The 21,663-nt window shown below is 42.6% G+C and overlaps 1 protein-coding gene across 6 annotated transcripts in view; it reads right to left on the minus strand.

The window, feature by feature from the left end:
* The window catches only part of GIGYF2 (GRB10 interacting GYF protein 2), a 109,399-nt gene that overhangs the window by 8,246 nt on the left and 79,490 nt on the right, over window positions 1–21,663 (minus strand). For 3 of the 6 annotated variants that reach the window (XM_025043205.1, XM_006906628.3, XM_025043207.1), the window contains 12 exons: window positions 19,179–19,270; window positions 18,039–18,146; window positions 16,933–17,033; window positions 15,163–15,263; window positions 13,126–13,287; window positions 11,828–11,986; window positions 9,586–9,822; window positions 6,086–6,208; window positions 3,316–3,540; window positions 2,980–3,185; window positions 1,707–1,861; window positions 136–344 (listed from right to left, as the gene is read on the minus strand). In XM_025043205.1, the coding sequence (XP_024898973.1) occupies window positions 136–344; window positions 1,707–1,861; window positions 2,980–3,185; window positions 3,316–3,540; window positions 6,086–6,208; window positions 9,586–9,822; window positions 11,828–11,986; window positions 13,126–13,287; window positions 15,163–15,263; window positions 16,933–17,033; window positions 18,039–18,146; window positions 19,179–19,270 (1,878 nt within the window). The remainder of the gene's footprint in view (window positions 1–135; window positions 345–1,706; window positions 1,862–2,979; window positions 3,186–3,315; window positions 3,541–6,085; window positions 6,209–9,585; window positions 9,823–11,827; window positions 11,987–13,125; window positions 13,288–15,162; window positions 15,264–16,932; window positions 17,034–18,038; window positions 18,147–19,178; window positions 19,271–21,663) is intronic. The other 3 variants (XM_025043204.1, XM_025043203.1, XM_025043206.1) reach the window with 3 other exon arrangements.

A 21,663-nucleotide genomic window follows, 5' to 3' on the forward strand; every position in this document is an offset into this window, starting at 1 on the left:
TACCTCATTTTAAAGGGCTTTGGTCATTCGATATACAAAAATGGTATCTTTGTTCTAATTTCCATTTCTCTAGTGCTCAATATTTCAAGGTATTAATGCTCACACATGGCAACTGCGCTCTGCACGGCCTCATACCTGCTGCTGCTGCTGCTGCTGCTGCTGCTGCTGCTGCTGCTGCTGCTGCTGCTGCTGCTGCCGCTGGCTGGCTTTCTGTTTGGCACGGCGCTCGAGGAACTGCTTGGCAAACTCCTTGGCCTCAGAGGTATCTCCCAAATAGGCCCTGATATAATCATGGACCTCGTACGGAGATTCTACTTCCTTCAGGAAAGAAACAAATGTAGGAACTGCAACAGGAGAGGAGAGAAGACGTAAAGAGTAATAATGAAATATCACATACAAAAAATCGGTTTCAGTTTTTAATAATTGTCTCACCCAACAGACATTAATGATGGAAACTTAAAGACATACCACACGTTTAGTATCACTAAATGCTATGCTGATTAAAACGATTGTTTGCCTAAGACTGAAGTCATTTGGGGATTTGTTCTTAAATTCAAACAATACTTATTCAGTGCTATGATATGTACCAGGCACCACGACAGATACTCAAGACACAGCCATACCCTCCTTTAGCGTCACTGAGATATCATACATTTAGAGAAATTAAATGGAACATGCGAGCAGTGTGGTATAGGAGAAAAACACAAGTATCAGAGTTAGACCTGGGTTTAAACCTGACTCGGGAATTCGCTGGCTGTGTGACCTTGAGAAGTTGCTTAACCACTCTGAGCCTCTGTTTCCTAATTTATAAAATGGGTATAACACATCACTTACATTGTGAAAGTATCTTATAAAAATGCTGCAAAAATTAAATAGCTGGGATAGCATACTTTAACCTCTACCTGAAAAGTGCCTAGCACATGGTAGGTACTTAATGGATGGTAGCCACCACTATTATTTACTATTGTTTTCTCTGGCTCTTTCAGACCATTAGATAGTGTTACAATGTTGCAAAGAACGTTTCAATTCCTTTACTACTCTGTTTTTAAAGATTTTTGGTTTTAGGCAAGACATCAGAGGTGGACACCAAGCTGACTAGTCTCTGTTCAAACACTGGGGGGTGGGGAGGGGACCCACTTCTACCTAAGGCAGAAAGTTCTCGGTGAAGAGCTACCGATTAGCAAGTTTTTCTTCAAATTGTGCTGAAATCTTTTCACTTCCACATACTGGTCCTAGTTTCATGCTACACAAAATGAGTCTGCATGCTCTGTCACATGACTCCCAGCCCCGCCCCCAAAGGCAGGAAGGGATAGAGCTCACAGCACCTCAACTTTCTCTTGCCCAGGTTGACCTCTGTCCCCACCATGACAGTTACCTTCCTTTGGACCTGATCCGGCTGGCAACTGCCCTCATAAAATGAGCAGCATGGAACTACGACCGCCTCTATCTTATACGTCGTGAAACAGCCCGAGAGAGCATTTACTTTTTGGCAACCACTGATAACCTATTTGAGCATAGTATGACAGGACTTCTCTCCCACGTAAAATCACATATAACACTGTTAGAGTCAAGTCATTATAGTAGATGCGGGATCTGCCTCCATTAGACTTCACTCCTGAGTTCTGGCCCATCATTCCAGCTTGCCAACTTCTTTGTGGGCCCTGCTCTGCCATTCCACATGCTGGGTTTCCCTCCCCGATTCTTACCATCCAAGTTATTTGCCGTATTAAGGGCATGAAGCATCTGTTCACACCACTGGGTAAATCCATCTTGGGCTTTATTTACTCCCTGAAAGAGCTTCAGCAACTTTTCTTCTTCTTCTACTTTCTTATTCTGCCGGTTAGACACACCTACAGATTTACTAAAGCAAAACAATAGGGCGATATTATATTCCCAGACACTGTTACTATGTGCTTATACTACAACCCCATACATAATGTCTTGGCAACACTGGATGGCCGTCCAGTGATCCAAAGCCTGGCTCCAAAAATTCAAATGTTTGGATTTGGGGTGAGGTAGGCGTTACTCAATACCCCCTTAAAATCTAGCCTCAGCTAATATATTCTAGCTTGTGAACACAGGGCTTCTTTTCAGAGAACTGATGAAATTCTTCCTATGTGTTCTTTGTTAAGTTTTTTAATTTTGCTAAGCCTCAGTTTCCTCATCTGTAAAATTGGGTTATCATAAGGAATGATGATATTGCACGCAAAGGCAAAGAGCGCAGTGTTCTATAAACTGACAGGTATTTGGTGTCCTATTCGTCATATGTTAGCCCTTGATCGAGAAGAAACAATGTGACAACACTACCATTTATTAAGCAGTTGCTATGTGCCAGGCACTTCACTATTTCGCATGTATCCATCTTATCTTTACTACACCCATGAAGTTGTATTATCATCATTTTACAGATGAGGGAACTGAGGCTCAAAGAAGTTCCCCGTTGCCCAAGGTCACACAGCTAATAAGTGGTAGTGCTGGGATTTGGAGGTCACATGTTTAACGCTAAAACCCATGCTCTTCAACAATGCTGTACACTAAGGAAAGAAAGAGGAAGGTGAAGGATAACTAATCTATCAGAAAAATAAAGAGGCCATTACAGGGGTGTTTATAATACCAATTACAGTACAAGTAACTTAAAAATATAAATTTAGGAAAAAAAAAACACTAAGATCTAGGGAATACCTTGGAGAAATGTTCAACAACACAAAAATACACTATTCCTAATATTATTAAGTGTTTACCATGTAACAGGCAACAAACTAGGTGCCCGACAGTAAGAGCCCTTAGTAATAATCCAGATGTGTTTCTAGGGGGAAGAAAGCAATCACCAAACTATGACCTCATGCACTTAGACGCAGATGAAAATAAGTAAAAACTAAATTTAAGAACCTTTTCCCCTGTCCACCCAACATCCCACTCCCTGTATGCCCCTTCCCCCAACCCACCGAGGAGCACAGGTTTGATCACTTTAAGCCCTACCTGAGACTGGCGTTGTTTTTATTTTTATTTGTTGAATTCCTAGGTCCCACCTCTTTCACTGCATCATCCCAGAATCCCATGTTGGAGTTTTTAGTGTCAGCATTACTCCAGATATTAGTGACTAGGTCAGATGCCCACTGGTTAGGGGGACCAGTATTTATAGAGCCCCAAACAGAATTCCCAATGCTGGTGTGCAGGTTGGAATGCTGTTAAAGAAAAAGAGACAAATGACTGTGGTTAACAATAATAAAAAGATAAAAAGGGAGTCCACAAAAGTTAGAAAAGATAACTGATAACATCTGTCCACGGAATGACTGATTAGGAAACTGAACCCACTGTATTATTCCGGGCTCTGTTTGGTTGCTGGTGCTGCTGCTGCTGCTTCTGCATTTGCCTGGCTTCTTCCTGCTGTATCTCCAGAAGCGACTTGGCGGTCCCTGCGGGTTTGCTGATGTTGCCCCAACCTGAGAGTTTCTGCTGCTGCTGCTGTTGCTGCTGCTGCTGCTGCTGTTGCTGCTGCTGCTGGAGAGCTTTCATCAACTCCCTCTGCTGGCGCCTTTGCTGTTGCACAAAAATGGAAGCCAGCTCAGGATGCGGTTTCAGAAATAATAGTTACAAATGTCCGGTAATGAAATGGATGCGAACACATAGCAGCTATACCAAATGAAATATCTGACAGGGCTAATTCCTTTGCTGCAAATAAAGACATAAACTTCCAAAGCTACTAAAAGGAGATTAAAAAGATCAAATGCAGAATTATCTCTTAAAAATTAAGTAGGGCTTTTAGTTTAGCACAGAAATGAAATACATGTTGATTTCTTAAAGCCCTACCAAAATGATGTAAAAAAATATTTTTAAAAAGCATAAACATAAGGACAAAGAGAACAGAATAAGTTTTTAAAAGCTGGAAAGCAGACAAATAATGACAGCCAATGTAACAGACCCAAAAAACTGAAACCTAAGTAAAGGAAGCTCAGGAATGGGCCAATTCATACAGAAAGCTCAGGGCAGAGGTGTGGGTATCTCAAACAGAGGAAGACTGGCTGAAAGCCTGTAAAAAGCAGTAGCGAGACACCCAGACCGCTCTCACCCGGGGGAGTTGGGCAGCTCTCTATCCCCAGCAGAAAACTGACTTTCCTCTTTGGGGAAGCTGAGCCACACTTGTGGATTATTCCATGGGGAAGCTGACCCAGCGCAAGAGAATACACCTATTAGCTACCCACAGATGGGGGACTCCTCCAACAGGACAGCCCAGCCAGAGACCATTATGGCAAAGCCCACCAAGATACTGTACATACCGGAACCTTCAATCATCTTTTTAGTGCCTTATTCCTAAATGTAAACAAACAGCCCAGGATCAACAAATATTTGACATAAGTTTCTAAAGTGAAAGCCAAAAACCAAATCAAACAAACGAAATTCAGAGGAAACAGAGACTAGACAGGCAATTACAGAAGCTAACTTCTAAAAAGCTAGCATCGGTAAGGGATATAGAGGTAAGACAGTACATTCGATAAAACAAAAATAAGAGACTATAAAAATAAAGAACCAAATTAAGTACCTAGAAAATTTTTAAATAAGATAGCATACAATAAATATTCAATAGGAGGACTGAAAGATAAGACTAAGAAAATGTCCCATTGGGGGAAAGACAAAGATAAAAAACAGAAGAGAAAATGTGAGAAAAATCAAAATCGGTCCAGGAGGGCAACATGCAACTAACGAGAATTCAAGAAGAACAGAACAGCTGCACAGCAAGCCAGCAGCGTCCAGGTTGGACCAGGTTAGATTTGGCCAGAACACCTCCAGGGAACACATGAAAATCATCTTAGGTTTCTCTGTGTGAGATGTATCGATCGAGAGGCATTTATACCTTTTAAAGAGTGTGGGAAGACTCATCATTTCAAAGAAAATACAAATGAGGCAATCATTAACTTCTGACAAAAAAAGGTGAACAAGAAAAGACCTGTGATTCTAACTCCAATGACCACTATTATCGTTTTTTCATCAAGAGACCAAAATTAACGAAACCATTTCTAGCCTTAAAGAGAAATAATATACTCTGTATCATTTGTTGATAACCTTTTTAAAAAAGATGATTTCAGAGAAAGTTCAGTCTTTTTCCTTTTTAAGAGGAAAGAAAATAAGGTAAGTTAAAGGTGAAGGAACAGTGTGACCTATCTGATGAGGTCAAGCACACTACCTGGTGACTATGTAGAGACAACTCCCACTTCTCTTCGTGTACCCAGGGCTTCCAGTGAACACCGCCCAGATCTAAAATTGACAACCTGCATTCTGTACCTAACTGACTGCTCTGCCTCAAATCTATCCACATAAAGCACTTTCTTCAAGACTGCTACCTCATGCCACCTTTCCAGAGAAGCCTTCCCAGATCGTACTACCTAAAACTAGACGATCACTACCACCACCAATTTTTATTGTCCATCTCTCCTCAACCAGATGGAGAGCTTTTGTTTCAGACTCAGCTATATCCCCAGTATAACTGAGTAAGTACTCAGCAAATATGAGAGGGACGGATGGATGGATGGAACGGCACCTAATGGCACTCATTCTCTTTTCTGCCAAAAATTGTATTATTCCCTTCCCCTCTTTCTTTCACTCTTTTGTATCCTTCCTATTCCGACGGATATCAACTTACAACTACTATAGGATAAAGACTTACAAACATACCTTATTTCTCATATTGGCCTATTTTACAGTTTTCTAGGTTAGGCAGAAAACCCAATACTCTTAGATAAAAATGTCGTCTGCATTATAAAAACCAAATTTACAAAAGAGTATCTGCATGAAACTCACACACAATTCTGAAAAATCCATGTACTATTTATGAGCTATTCCTTCAAGAGCTACATTAAAATGTTTAAGATAACTGAACACGTATGTTATCCAATCTTAATGTCATTCTTGCTAGATACTGCACATTTGCTAGAATGACCAAATTACAGGCTTAAGAGTTTAATACTGAACACGCAGTTCGGACACACAGCAACCTAGCACTAATAATCACCTTTACTAACCACTAACCCATGATGCCCACTAGCTATTCTGGAACACTGTCTGGGCCACTTTTACTTTTAAAACGTACCTCTTCTCGAAGCTGCCGTTCTCGCTCCTCCTCCAGTTTCTGGATTTCAGCCAGTGACAGTGTTGCCTGCGACTGACACGCTGTTGTACTGGACTGCTGGCCCCACGTTGAAGAAGAGGGAAGCTAACCGCAAAGGAAGGCAGAAGAGTTCACACAGAAATGTGGACAGGCCGCGGGGCCGCGGTGCACACGTGAACCCGGCATTCGGGGTTCCTTCTACGACCTTTCTACACACCCTCATTCTCCCAGTCACTAAATCCTCTGTCATTACGCCAAACCTAGGATTATTTTAAAACAACTGAAAACACACACAATATACTTTTACTTGAGCTATCACTTGAGGAATGCAAATTTGTTATATCTAGCATTGATAGACACAGCAATGTAAAGACAGAAAGGGAAAGGAGGAAACAAAAGAATCACTAAATCTTAATCCATGGAGGCAATAAAGGACATGATGTGACTTTCCAGTAAAAGGGTCAAAGACAAGATTTCTGAAGGGAGAGCTGAGGTGAACAGCTAATGCAAGATGCCAGGCATAGTTCTCAGTAACAGTCACTGTTAACAAAACTGTAGCTTCCAGTTATGGGAACTAAGCTGTTTTTATTCAATAATTCTGTTTTTCCTATCCCTTAAAATTAAAGACTAAAATAGAGTGTAAATGTCTGGTTTCTGAATGCTTTAATGTTCTCGAAAGCCTGACTATTCTAAGAGAATCCCTTGGTTTTCTAGGCCAGGAAAAGATGCACTCTAATTTTGAGTCCTCTTATAGATGTGAAAAACACATGAAAACAACAAAAAACAAATCTAACCAGACTTAAAATATGTTTAAAAAATATATATAAATATGGATCAAAAAAAAAACAAAATGTCCAGAAGGCCCCAAAAAGACGGGCTCTGTAAGCGGGAATGTCTGAAACTGGAGCTGGTGGGTTGAGGGTGCGAAAAGTGTCCGCTGTCACCGCTGTCACAGACATCACCCGATAGCTCTCCGAATGAGTGGCAGCCCTCACCAGTGCTGAGCCTGACGAAGGAATCTCTAACAGGTTTTAGCCAACACGACAGGTATCTGCGGCCTTTCAAGATGTCCCTGTGCCGGGGTGGAGGAGAGGTGCGGAGGGAAACTAAGAAAGATGGGGACTACATAGGCAGAGCTGAGCACAAACAAACAAACAAAACTCTGCTTCTTCTCCACAGGAAATGACTCACTTGGAAGGTGCTATCGAGATCAGCCCTGGCAGCCTCACCTAGGAGGACCTGTACAAATGTAGATGCCTTGGCCCCACACCTGATGAATCAGAATTTCCAAAGGTAAGACCAGATCATTTGCACACACTTGTAATACTAATGCAGACAATCAGCCAGCAACCCACTGATGCTGTCTATAATATGTCACCCCACTATACCCAGAATGGCGGCCAGCACCAGGAAGAGATGCTCTGTCTCCTGAAATGGCCTTTTCCCCTTTCGGGCCCCTCTGAGATCCTTCCCTTTGCTGTGCCAAAGTATACTTCGCTGTACTTTTTGCTCATGGTTCACAGGTCTGCTCTCTGGGGTAAAGCAGAAGAAATGTCTTCACACGACAGACAAAAATGTCGGCAGATAGCTATCGTTTCCCTTAAATCTTATCTGTGCATAGGAAATACTATCCCATGCCTCCATCGACACTGCCTCTGGACATTTTCCAGTGAAACCAACACCCTGGACAGCCCACTCAGAGGAGTGCAGTTGATCACTCGTGCTTTCCAGAACAATCAGAAGCAAACAGTAGAGAATTTGGCACATTTTGTGACCCATGAATGCCTAATATCTCTCACTCATTTTTTAAAATTTAACTTTTTTTCTGCCTTGACAGTGCTCTTACTTTTCAAGATATTTTATTTTTTAAAAAAAAGAAGACTGTGTCCCACATCCAGTATGACAACACAAGGAGCTCTGTGGACCCACTCTCCGGCAAAACTGGTGAAAATTATTTTTAAGAAAAACATTAAACTCTGGAAATGTTCCTAAGGGAATACAACAAATAAAACATTTCTTCAAGAAATCTGCTAAAATGTGGTGAGAACAGAGCGTCTGTGGTACTTGTACCAAGACCCACTCTCTCCCCACTCCTAGCTCAGCCCAACAGAGAACACGGGGCTCCCTCTCCCCCTCAGCGGCCAGGCAGTGGGCTGACGTCCTGAGAAGCTCGCCAGCACGTCTCGACCAGGCTCCAGCCACCGACTGCAAAGCCTACGTTGCAGGCAAACATAGCTGAGGGGTGGGCTTCCCTTCCAACACCTACCCTGCCCACCCCCACCCGTGAAATGGAAACCGCCCAGGGGCGCTGTGCTGAGACGAGCAGGGTCCTGCCACTGCCTGGCTAGAAAGGCCACCATGCCACCAGGGGAGGTTGGCCCAAAAGACCCGCCGCTGCTGCTCCTTCCCCAAGGGCTCAACTCCTAAAGCTGGGATGTCACTCAGAGAAAAGCACACCACTGTCCTCAGCTTGAGCTGGGACTCGACAGATTTTTGCTTGAGGGTGGAGGCAGGAGGAAGAGACTGGACCATGCAGAGCTCCAGCCCTCTTCTCAAAGGGACTGACTTCATTCGCGACTGTGGACCGTGAGGAGTTTCAAAAACCCAGTGAAGGACGGAGTGAAAGGCAACTGGGAGGAGACCCATAGATTCACTGGAGACAGCTAAACTGTCTCAGAGAACCAGAGATAGAGCTGAAAGGAGTCCTCCTGGGGTCAAGGTCAGAGCAAATCTCAAATACAGATCTCAGGAAGAAGCCGGAATTTGGCTGCATCAGTCCACAAAGCAACTCACGCCCCGGGGCACTTCTGAGAACAGAGAACCCAGCCAGCAATTTAGGAGGTTAAAAGCTGGACCTGGAAAAAGACCATCAAAAAGAGGCCTGCACCCACAGGGTGACTGGAGGCGCACCCAATGCCACACCCCCAGGAGCAACAGCAGAGGCTTCACCCTTTGGAGAGTGGGATGTCGCTAAATTAATCCAGCCGGTCGCAAAACCACCAATGCCACCTCTCTTACTATACTCCTCCACTGTATGCTAATTTACCATTTCTGTCTTTACCCTGTGAGCCCTCTGAAGATGGGGGACACTAAGCCTTGTTATTAACCACAGGCCCCAGGGGGAAGTTACGCAGACCCTGCCACAGGTCTGCCCGCCCCCTCCCAACTCCTCCCAGTTCGTCCAGAGCGCCACTGCTTTCCCAGTCACTGAGGGCTGACTACGCAGGAGCCATCCATCCTAGCAGCCTTGGTCTCCCAGACCAAGACAGTCGCTAAGTGTGCTGAATGCCATCAGGCCAATTCGGTCCTGCTGGCCCTTCCTTTAAAGGCCTAACACAAAGTGCACGCATCATGTAATGTTCTGCTGATCAAAAAACCGTAGCAGAAATATTTAACTCAAAGAAAGTAGACCATTTAACTGCCAGCCTTGGCCTAACGGGGAAACGTCGCAGCCGCCCTGCGGGTGCGGGCCTGGGCTTCACCTTCATCTGCGCCAGCTGCTGCTGCTGCTGCTGCTGCTGCAGCCTCCGGAGAGCCTCCTGCTGCTGCTGCCTCTGGCGCAGCAGCTCCTTCTGCCGCTGCAGCTCCAGCTCCTTCCTCCTCCGCTCCTCCTCCTCGTGCCGGAGTCGGGCGGCCTCCTCCTCCATCCGCAGCCGGGTCTCCTCTAATCGGCGCTGGGCTTCTTCTTCTTCCCGGGCCCATTTTGCAGCCTCCTCTTCCTTCCCAGAAGGAAAAATAAAAGAGAGTAAAATTTAATTGTTTTTTTTAAAAAAATCTGAATCACTTTTGAAGGCTTTTCTCAAAAGGTTAGACATCAAAAGTGACAGAGAAAGCAGAAACTTTATGATAACGTAAGTTAAGTTTTCTTTTAAAATATATTTACAGTGGCCACAAAGGCCTGGCATGCCTACAGGATACATTTTTCATTTCTTTGCTCATTTCTACACAAAAGGACTGTCCCTTTGACATCTGTGGTTAAGTACTGATCTCTAAGAGATCCCGCCAGCTGCGGGAAAGTCTCCCGGACGCCGAGGCAGAGCGAGCTTTTCAGGGCACTGAGCACGGGGAGCTGCCAGGACCTCGAGGGGCTCTGATCGCCAGGAAAGCCTCGGCCAGTTCTGGAACCAGAGCGACTTTACAAGACTTCAATCCCTGGTCTCACCCTCACAGCCCACAGGCCCCTCTCCACCCCACTATGTTCCTCATACCCTGGCTCATCTCCCTCTGCTTCCCTCCCAGAGCCAACCGCTGTGCCTCCCCGCCTCCTGCCTCCGCAGCATGTTTCCTACATGTGCGCGGCTGTCTTATCCAGAGCGCAGCTCCCCTCCATCCTCCAGAACTCAGCGCAGATGTCAGCCAGCCTATAGGACGTAACGTCCCCTCTGCCTTTCATTATGTCCAACGCCACCTGTCCTCCTCTCTTTATCTGCTTCTAGCCCACCTGTGGCAGCAACTGTTTCTACTTATCCAGCAACCATTCCTTTCAAGCCTCTTCCTTGTAGACAGAGCCTCCTGTCCTATCAGAGGTTTAAAACGCCAGATTTTGCTTTTTAAGCGTCCGGTGTAAGTAGGGACACCATGTGATCTGATTTGGCCAAAGGGATGTTTGCTGGGAGGCTTCTACAGATGACATCTTCCCAGACGAAAGGAGATGGGTGAGAAAAGGGCCAACTCTCTTTTCGGATGCGGGTTGTACCGGGTATGGTACCCAAGACCCCTAACCATGAGGTGAAAAGTCTGAATCCAAAAGTCAATACACCAAAAAGTAGCAGAGCAGGAGTGTGCAAAGGACCTGGGTCCTTAACGACATCAACGAGTCACTGAAATCATGTGTAACTGCCTCATCTCCCTAATACATGGGGCAAAAACTATTGGGGTAACTATTTAAGTACTTTTAGGTGAATATTTTGATTTTGCAGCTGAAAGTATCCTAAATGTGGCATTTATTTCTTGTATAATTATCACCCACATAGTCTGTGAGTTTCTGGAGGACAGAAAACAATTTCTTTGAAAGTCACAGCCAGGAGCTAGAGACACACACAATTGAAAGTAACATTTTGGATGGGATCCTGGAACAGAAATAGAACATTATGGAAAAAGAAAAGTAATGTGAATAACTACGGACTTCAGTTAATAATAGTGCATCGATATTGGTTTATTGTGACAAATGTATCATAACTAATACAGTAATAAGAGAAACTGTACTATCATCCCAATTTTTCTGAAAATCTAATACAGTTCTAAAAATAAAGTCTATTAATAAAAAACCTACATTCTTAAACATAAAAATGGCGTGCTTGAGGGGTTCTGGCTGCCTGTAGTGGCAGAAGGCATGGCTGGACTAGAAGTAGACAGTGGTAACTCCTGCAGAGCCTTGTGAACAGATTATGCAGCACTGAACTGTACACTTTTAAAGAGTGAAGTGGGATGAGCTTTAGGCACAAGCTGTCAGCTTGCGGATCTTACGTTTGGTTTTTTAAGGATATATCTTCTTTGGATTTCTCTCTGGTGGTCTGCTGCTTTATTGTCTGTTTTGGTTCTTTGATATTTTGTTCAGATTTTGTAACTACATGTGGGACGGTTATTACAAGAGTAGAGAGCCACCTAGGTCTCTTTTGGTAATTTTCAGCAACCTGAAAAAGTTTTAGTTCGGCTCCCTGCACTCCTCCTTCGTCACTAACTCCGAGTTCTAGCAACAGTGAGGAGAGTAAGCCATCTGGTCACCTGCTTGCGCAACAACTCTTCCTGCTTCCGCCTCTCTTCTTCTTCTCTCCTCCTCTCCTCCATTCTTCTTAGAGCTTCTTCTTGCTGCTGTCTTTCCTCCTCTTCTCGCTGTCTCCTTAATGCAATTTCTTGCTCCCTCTGGCGTCGCAAAGCCTCTTCCTATATTAAAAAAAGGGTGTGTGTGGGTGTGTGTGTGTGCGTGTAACTCTGGGTCTCAATCATATTACGTCATAATTTGAAAAGGAACAGGCTATATGCCACCAAAACTATTAACAGTAAATACAAAAAGTATCTTGAGTAAAAAGTATATATGTAAGTTCAGAAGCAGGCACATTAAGAGCTAAAATAATTTGTATTTAAAATATAAAAAGCACCATACTGTGAATCCTATGCTGGTTTCTCCATTAGCTACACTTACTGATCACCCCGCTAGGAAGGGCTGTGTTAGGACTCAGGGTTTGGTTTCTCCATTGGTACCGTTAGCCCCTATTTCTTCACCATCTGAGAACGTAAGGTACAGAGAGGTCAAATCAACACAGCCAACAAAAATGCCTAGTAAGGCAGGAGAAAGTACTCTGGTCAGAAGTATTGAGTAGAGCTGTGTGTCCCACAGATATTAAGTACACAGACAAGGGTCTAGTTGTGAAAATAATTTACTGAGCAACAAAGACTTCAACAGAGTTCTGTACTGCAGTCCTTCTTAAGAGTCCTTACATGCTAACACAGAGGATGACTCTCAGAAATAGTAGTTCTAATCTAATCTTGACACGGACCTTTTTGCTTTTTCACAGAGTACCTTGTAAGGCCAGAAAAAGAAGTAGGAAATCTGAGGTATAGGTTAGACTTTGGGGCTATTACAAAGTGGATTCTTTCAACTGGGATCTTTAAAAATCCCAGTAGAAAACTGGGCCAGGCACATGAATAGGGAGTTCCTCTCACCCTAGAAAAATAAATGACCAAACCACGAAAATCTTTCAACGTCACATTATAAATACTTAAGAAAACACCTAGTTAACTTTTGAGATCTAACTGGTTTAAAAAACCCCAGGAAATTTGCAAAAGAAATCAATTCCAATGTTTTACTAGGGCTGAAGAATATCCCTCCAGTGGCTGTTGGGGAGTAAGACATTCTTTCTAAAGGGAAGTGAGTCATCTAAGGTTCTAATCCCAATCCTGCTGTTGCCCCTGGATAAACCATCTCCCAGAAAAGCACAACCTGTGAAACGATGGGAGCGAGCGAGACACCCCGAAGGCCCCCTCCTTCAGCACGCCCTGCGGTCAGGTTCTCGGAGGTGTACCTGCTTCCTTCGGACAAGCTCTTCTTCCTCCCGCCTTTTCCTCTCTTCCTCCTGCTGGCGCCGAAGAATGTCCTCCTGCTGTCTCCGGAGTTCTTCTTGCCTCTTTCGCTCTTCCTCTTCCCGTTTTGCCCTCATTTCTGCCTCTCTTCTCTCCTGCTCTAGCTGTGATCACACGAGAGCACTCTTAGGAACTTCGAGCCATGCACGGGAACACCCCAACACCACTGGCCGGACTGCTAGGAGAGGACGGATGTGCACACAGCACCATTCACTCGCTTCTACTGCAAGTGGCTGGTGCAGCCAGCTGTGAGAGCGCTGAGCCCTGACAGGTCAGTGATCAGTGACGGTTTTATGCTCGTCTACATTGAATGCACTCCCCCAACTCTTACCTACCCCCCGCTCCACTCTATCACATCCTCGCCATCGCCTAGACCTGGAGAGAAAGTGGCCAATGTGAGAGTAACACCAGCGTTCTCTCGCAGTGGCCATTTCTTTGCTCATCCTCACAAAAGATTTTCTGATTGAAGATCTAATGGTGTAGCTGCAAGGTTTCAACAGCATTGTTTGTAAAGTTGCTGGTGTGACAATTATATAATTCCTTAAAATTTGAAGACTGACCACTTTACAAATCCTATCATTTATAGTTCCTAAATATTAGTCAAATCCAGTACCTACTCACCAGTTCCAATGCCACAGTGTAGTTCAGGCTTTCATTTTCTCATCTATATTCCTAAGAGTCTCTTATCTGGTTTCCCGGAATCCAGTTTTGCCCACATTCCCCAGCTCAACATCTAACCTCCATCAAAACATTACTTCCAGGCTCACATTTATTTAACGCGGTCCTTCACTCAGAAAATAAACCCTAACTTCAGTCTGACACATGCAAGAATCCTCATGACCGGCCTGCCTCATCTTCTTTAGTCTCCTCTCTCATCATTTATTCCTCAGATGCAACAAGGGTCCAGGCCGGATGAAATTAACAAGCTGTTTCCTGAGTCAGCATGTTCTCCTGTATGTCTGAGCCTGTACAGATGTCGTATCTTTCTACTGCAATTTTAATTTTACCTCTTCCTACTGTCGACCCAAAACCTTTCAATTGTGTTAAATCCTACTGAACTTTCAGTGAAAATTAAGCTCAGGTATAACTGTCCGTCAAAAGTGTCCCCCAATTCCTGATCCCCATCTCTCCAACTGGGTAACTGCTGTATGCTTTCTTGATCTACTTGTCTGTATGTCATCATCCCCCCTCCAACACACAGACACACACACACACGACTATCTTTCATCATCTGTTTCCAGCCCAAAGCACTGGGACACTAGAACACACTCAAGAACTGTTATTGTTTCTCACTCATGGAGACAGACCCTTTGCACACACTGGGCACTCTAAGGAGACTATCACTACCTCAGGGGATAAGACTAAAAGTCTACAATGGGAGTATTTTGAGTATAACGTAGGAGCAAGACTCTCTTGGAGGCGTGAGAATCCAGAAATCACGGCGGTAACACTGTGTTGGGAGACATCCTCTTCTGACAAGCACTAAACCCAAAATTCGAGATTCCTCGCTCCTCCAGAACACAGGCTCTAACATTAATGTTGAGCTTTTCGGCTATGTGTCTGGGGACACTAAGAAACGTCAATAACCATCACTATAAAGACTCCAGGTGAGAACTCAAGCTGCACATCAAGGCTGTAATAAGCCACGTAGCGGACATTTTCTTAGTAGTCTCAGTATCTGTAACAAGCGTTTCTACCACGAATAATGCAACAAAAATATACATATGACCATGATCATTAATGTGTCAACCAATAATATCAATTTTAATTTAATTGATTTAACTTAAACTTATAATTTTAACTGTTTGAGGTCTTTTTGAGGATACGTATTCACAGAATATGAATGTGCTTATACCAGCTAAGTAGCAGTAAACTAATGGAAAAAAAGCATAGCTAGCTAGAGATAGAGACATTAATAAACAAATGTCTGCACCCTGCAGCTGGAAGGGATGCCCTGCTGAGGAAAATGAGTTTCAGACCTTTGCAGCTTTGGCCTTCTCCATCTGCTGCAGCTGTTCAAGGGCAGGTCCCGGAGTCGCCGTGTCAAGGGGCAGATCCCAGACACTACCGCCTTCCCAAACTGTAAGACAACGCACACAGTCACATACCCATCAGCATAACGTGAAAACCTGTCTCTGAGTCTCTGAATGAGCTCCAGCATCCATATCTGTTTGAAGTAGACTATACTGTCCACTGGCTCTAGTTTATATCGACTTCCTTCAACACATCTAGAGGAAAGTAAGTAGTACCAGGCGTTTATTGAGGAATTAATTTCGTCTTCGAAAACCCCTGTAAGATATCTGTTTACATCCCCCATTTTTACAAATGAACAAGCTGAGGGTCAGGCAGTTCTGTAACATTCTGAGGGACACAGGGCAAGCACATGGCCATGCTAGGATTTCAACCCCAGTGTATTGGATCCCAAACCCCATGGTATTTCCAACAGTCGTGCTGCCTCTCACTGCACACCAAGTGGAGAATGGAGCTACGAGAGGTACAGCTGTGGAACCAGAGAAAACTAAGTGGTGGCAGCATACTGTGAATGTATTAAATGCCCCTTAATTGTTCATTTAAAAATGGTTACTGTGTTACATGAATTTCACTTTAATAAAAGAGAAAAAAAGAGAAAGAGAGATAAAGAGGCAGAGCTGGAGCTAAGGAGTCCTCTAGAAAGGCTGTGCAGGTCTCACAAATGACACGGGGTCCTCCTGACCTAAAAGGCAGCGCAGGGTCAGATGTGGAAGTAAACAAACAGAAAAAGCCTTCTAAGTCTGTTTTCCTATTGCCAGCAATGACACCACTTTTCAGCGTTCTCTATTTCCTACACTCCTATTATAGTCTATTTATGGATTATAAATTATTGTCTAGATAAAACTGGACAATATTTGTCAAGGACCTTGATTGCATCACACCCAAAGAAATAAATTGTTCCATAAAGTACTTACAGTTTCCCCAAAACTGGAGAATATTTTAACATCCTAACTATAAATGACTACCAAGGAAAAATAAGGTACATACAACATAAGAAGCTGGTGAGGGAGAATAATCAGTCCTTCCCCTGCCATAATCCCCAGGGTCAATGTTAGCAAGAGAACTATGGCCTGAATAGCTCAACAGGGCTAAGAACAATCCATCGATGCCCATGGTACCCAAGAATTTTCAACACACACATAACCTGCTATAAGGACTATTCATGGTTCCAACAACCTGCCTCTGCACGTATCAGACCTTAAGAAACCTAAGTGTTCCACCAACACCAAGATTTTTTAAAAATCCCAGCCCCAAATTTCCTAATTTGATGCTAAAAGATCGGAGAACAAAGTAAGATGTTTGCTTCAAAGCATGCTTTTTTCTCTTCCCAATATTTTTGGGTACCCGCAGTGTTAAGCTATTTATCTACCCTTGGCTCAGAAGAAGGGATCATAACTTATGTTTTTACTTATGCTGTTTTTTACTATGGCAGAAGAGATTGAAACAATTTAAAAGACTTTCCCACACTGATTAGAGCAACATAAAAAAGAGGCTGGCTCAAATTCAAGAAATTTACCTACTAAATAATTTCTAGCAAATCTTTAACAGTATTTCTAACACTTTCAATCTTTTGCTGGGGTCTATTAAAAATTAGAACTTGTTAATGTTCAATACAAAACAGGTTAAAAAAAAGCTGATGTATTTTTTAAAAACTGAATTTTAAAGTCATATGAGTCTTAATCCTTGGAGCTATGCTAAAGGCCAATCTAAGTTTTTACCTGGAGGCTGTGAGGCTGTTGGCTGAGGCTCCCAGATAGACCCAGTATCTGGCACTGACACAGACCTTGTCACTGAGGAAATGACGTTTTGATCAGCTATTCTGCAAAAGGGAAATAAAAAAAATTAACTGTTCTTATCATTTGCAAAAATAAAAAGGAATTCTACATTATCTGTAGGTTTTACAGGTTATTCGGCCAGAAAACACCTTCATTGTTTTAACTAAAACGTAACACTACTAAAGCATTTAAGACAGGAACAAAGATAGAGGCACAATAATTAGACATCTGGACTCCTCAAAGTAATAGCAAATACAGATTCCCAAATAATGGATATAATTACCATCTTAAAAAATCCAGAATATCTCAATAAATCACAGAGGCACGTAATAATGAAAAGACCCATAGACTGTAAGTCAGAAGGTCTGCATTTAGTTCTGTCTCTGAAGTTTTCTGTGTGTTATGACAACTAAGTTCTTCAGCCTCTCACAGTCCGGGTTTGCCCATCTATAATATGGAGACCTTACCACCTAACTTGCCTACCTCACAGGATGGGTTATGGCTCAAAAGAGAATTGTAAGAGGTTCCAGTTAAATGGGACAGTAAGGCTTTGAAGAGCAGTGACTGATACCTTTGCAGAAGACAAAACAAACAGCAACCTGAATGATAATCTGAAACAGCAGAAATCTAAGAGTTCTAGCATAATTTCCTTTTTCTTTCACCTATCTTAACAGCTTTTGGGTTCTGAAAAATTATAACCCCGTGTGGCGTTGTTAAAATCTTTCTCAGGATATCACAGGCAAAAATGAGGTTAAACTTCTAGACTACAACTTTTGGTTGCTGTTTCATAATACTACATTGCTTCTCAACTGTTATTTATTCTTCAGTTATCACTCCAAATTTATTCTCTGAGAAAAATGAGCAAGTAAACGCTTTACCTCCAGCTCAATTATTTTTAAAAACTATCTTGTTTTTTCACACACACCGGTTTTCTGTTGTGTGTGGGTATTTTGATACCAGAGTTCATACATACAGTATTTCCTTTCCTCTCTCTCTCTCTCACACACACACACACACACACAGTGACACATCATGGAATGACCACCAACCTCATCTTCAGGGCCTGGAACTGCTGGAGAAGAAGCGCCAGCTGCTGCTGCTGCTGGGAAGACAGGGCTGCTTTCTGTTGCTGAGCCAAAACCTGCGCGTACTGTTGCCTTCAAAAAGTAAAATAAAGTGTGACCTTTCTATTCATATTTAGTTCACATTAGACAATGAAAGACACATTCCAGTCCACCCCCCGACCCCAAAACACCACCAGAAATAGCTATCCAATCTATTTTTATAATTCTTCAGATTAATAGTTACGCAGAAAATTCTATACTTCACTCCTAGAACTGAACTTACAGATGACATACTTCTGAAAGAAGACAGCAAAAAATCACAAAATGTCAAAAATTGGCAAATTCTCTCAAGACGATAGCTTTTTGTCAGAAAACAAGTTAAAAATAAAACAGATCCAAATAGCTATTTCCACATGAAGCACCCTTTGCAAAAATAAAATTACTTGTATAAAAATTCTCGAATTTATATTTCAGCTTGGAAAATTTTAGGTAAGATTTTTTTCACTAGATCAGAAGTAGACAATTTTTTTCTGTAAAGAGCCAGACGGTAAATATTTTTGGCTCTGCAGACCATACGCAACTACTCAATTCTGCCACGATTGTGCAAGAGCAGCCAGAGACAACACACAAACAAATGGGCGTGGCCGTGTGCCGACCGAACTGCTCATAAAAACAGGTAGCAGGCAGGCAACCAGCCTCGCACGAGACGACAGCCAATCTCACTTCTCCTACAAAGGCACACACAACCTAGGTGCTTCTGCCGTCATTCCACACCACTGCTAACAGCATAAACTTTTACTTCTTTCTTGTTCTCTCATCTACGTTTTTTCTCTGTGGCACTCCAAGTTGAGCCATTTAGGAGGCACTTAGTCCTTAAAATGTGTGTTGACTCTTGCTTTAGGAGCTAAAGAGCTTGCAAAATTATAGTTATGTGTCATCTTCTGCAAACTTCTGGTATTTAAGAAGAAAAGATCAAACTGAGAATGAAGTGGTAATATGCCAGTAGTTGGGTGACTGAAATATCCTATAAACTTCTAAGTTTTCTGCTGTGTGGAACTTGTGAGCAGAGTCTGTCTCAAGGCCCCTTTGGTGCTGCAGTCCGCCCTGTGACATGACTGCTCTTACTGTATTAAGAACTGCTGGTACTGGAGGTGCTGCATCTGGTACAAGGCCGTGAGTTCCTGCTGCCTGGTCAGTCGTTCCTGGTCCAACTCTCCCTGGGAGTGAAGGGATGGAGGGAAGAAATACCACTGAATAAATTGCAAAGAGCCTCAAAGTCACTTAGTACATACACCTGAAAGCAAAATTAATCTCTGACTTTCACTTCCCACTCCACCTTTATGCCCAAAATGCTTAACTATAAAAATTCAGGCATCTTTCAGAACTAAACAGTGCCGTCTAGTGGAAGAAGGTGGAGTCCACGTTATATAAGAGATGGTTCGGGTCCTTATTTCAGCGCTCTCCCCTCCTGCCCTTGAAGCTGAATGCCGCACTGAACTCCAGTTACTACTGCAACTAAAAAATGTATAATTATCCCAATCTTAAAAGTAATTGATAAGTTTGGAGGGCATGTAGGAATTACAGAAATAGGACAAACTAAAAAATAAAATTATCCAAAGGTTAAAGGAAATGTTATGGTAGAAATTTTATAATGGCACATAAGGAATACTGGGAGCCAGTATATGCCTTCTTAAGATGATGAGAAATTTTAAATTAATATCAAAAAGCTGTGAAAACTAAAACTCTCTACTCCAAAGTTAGGTTTTTCTGTTGCTATTATTAATCATAAGTTGGAAAAAATAAACTGGTAAAACTGTTTTTTAACTTATATTTCAAATAACACAGCAAAAATTTAAATTTCTAAAAGCTAAAAGTGGGGAAAAGAATGAAATGTGAAGTGTAAGATGATAGAAATGCAATAAAGCCCCCAACCCATGGTTTCACTTTGAGGTTTCAGTTACCTGGATCAAAAGAGTAACTAAAAAAATTCCAGAAACAGTTTTAAATTGCGCTCCGTTCTAAGCAGCGGGATGAAATCTCACGCCGCATCAGTCCAGCCACCTGGGGCAGGAACCATTTCTGTGCCCAGTGAACCCGTGCTGCAGACCTACCTGCCACTTAAGTCACCTAGTAGCTGTCTGGTCATCAGATCAGTTGGGGAACATTGGGAGGGGGGGAATACCACATTCACATAACTTATTACAGTATATTCTTATAACTGTTACATTTTATTAGTTACTGTTGTTATTCTCTTACTATACCTAATTTATAAATTAAACTTTACCATAAGTATGTATTTATAAGAAAAAACATAGTATATATAGGGTTTGGTACTATCTGCAATTTCAGGAATCCACTGGGAGCCCTGAAATGTATCCCCCGTGGATAACAGGGACAAATGTAAAAGTGTAAGGGTGACAATTACATTTTATTAGTTACTGTTGTTATTTTCTTACTATACCTAATTTATAAATTAAACTTTACCATAAGTATGTATTTATAAGAAAAAACATAGTATATATAGGGTTTGGTACTATCTGCAATTTCAGGAATCCACTGGGAGCCCTGAAATGTATCCCCCGTGGATAACAGGGACGAATGTAAAAGTGTAAGGGTGACACAGCTGAACTCACACACATCATTAGTGTAGCTCATATCTTCATTGTACACGGATTATAGTTTGGAATAAAAACATTTGCAATTCAGGGAGGACATGTTTTTTTTCTCCGTTAAATATGAGAGCTAGATAGAAGCTATGCTAAGTTAATCTAAAATTTCTACATGAAAACCTAGGCTTCAAGGTATATTCATTATCAAGGTGAAGTCTCTTATCAGTGAAATTCAGGGCAAAGGCAACAGCTGATAGAAAGCAGTTTCCCATGGTTTCCCCTTAGGCGAGTCTGACTGAGACTCAGCCCTGTAATGGGAAGTCAGAAATGGATGTCGGTCAGGCTCCAAGTAATGACCTTTCAGCTCTGAAATATGCAAGATAAAAATTATTTTTTTATCTTAATTTCAGAAAAGGGAAATAAAGCTCAAATTTGGTATATAAGTTAAATTTATATCCGATAGTACACAGTATAATTTTTCTTTAAATTTACAACAGAAATATCAGAAATAATTCCCCTTGCCTAGGAATCTTCACTGCTCTCCAAACTATAGGAGGTCTTAACCCGCCAGTGAATTAAGAAATAAAACAGAAAATATGTGCATGGCACAAATTATTTTGTGAAACTTTTTTAACACATACACACACACAGAAATGATGGAAAATTCACTTTTTTTTTTTTTTTACTACGGGCCATGGTCATCTCACCTATGAACTAACTCCCTTCCCTACAGGGGTTGTGTCTCATTCACCTGCACCTCTTAAGAACCAACACAAGGCCCGGCATGGGCCCTCCATGTACAGCTGACGACTCAGTTAGTGGTGGTGCCCATGCAAGCGGTTTTGACTATGGCTGCCCCGGGCTACGGCCAGCACCAGACACGGCCACCTTCAGAAGGAGAAGGCCCAGACTCGAAGCCCCCAAAAGGAACTCTACGGGGAGAGGCTCGGGAGCAGCTGCAAAGGAGGACAGTTCCCGTTTCACGGTTCTCCAGTGTCATG

The sequence above is a fragment of the Pteropus alecto genome, unplaced genomic scaffold, assembly GCF_000325575.1.
Source record: "Pteropus alecto unplaced genomic scaffold, ASM32557v1 scaffold110, whole genome shotgun sequence".
NCBI classification, from domain to species: domain Eukaryota; kingdom Metazoa; phylum Chordata; class Mammalia; order Chiroptera; family Pteropodidae; genus Pteropus; species Pteropus alecto.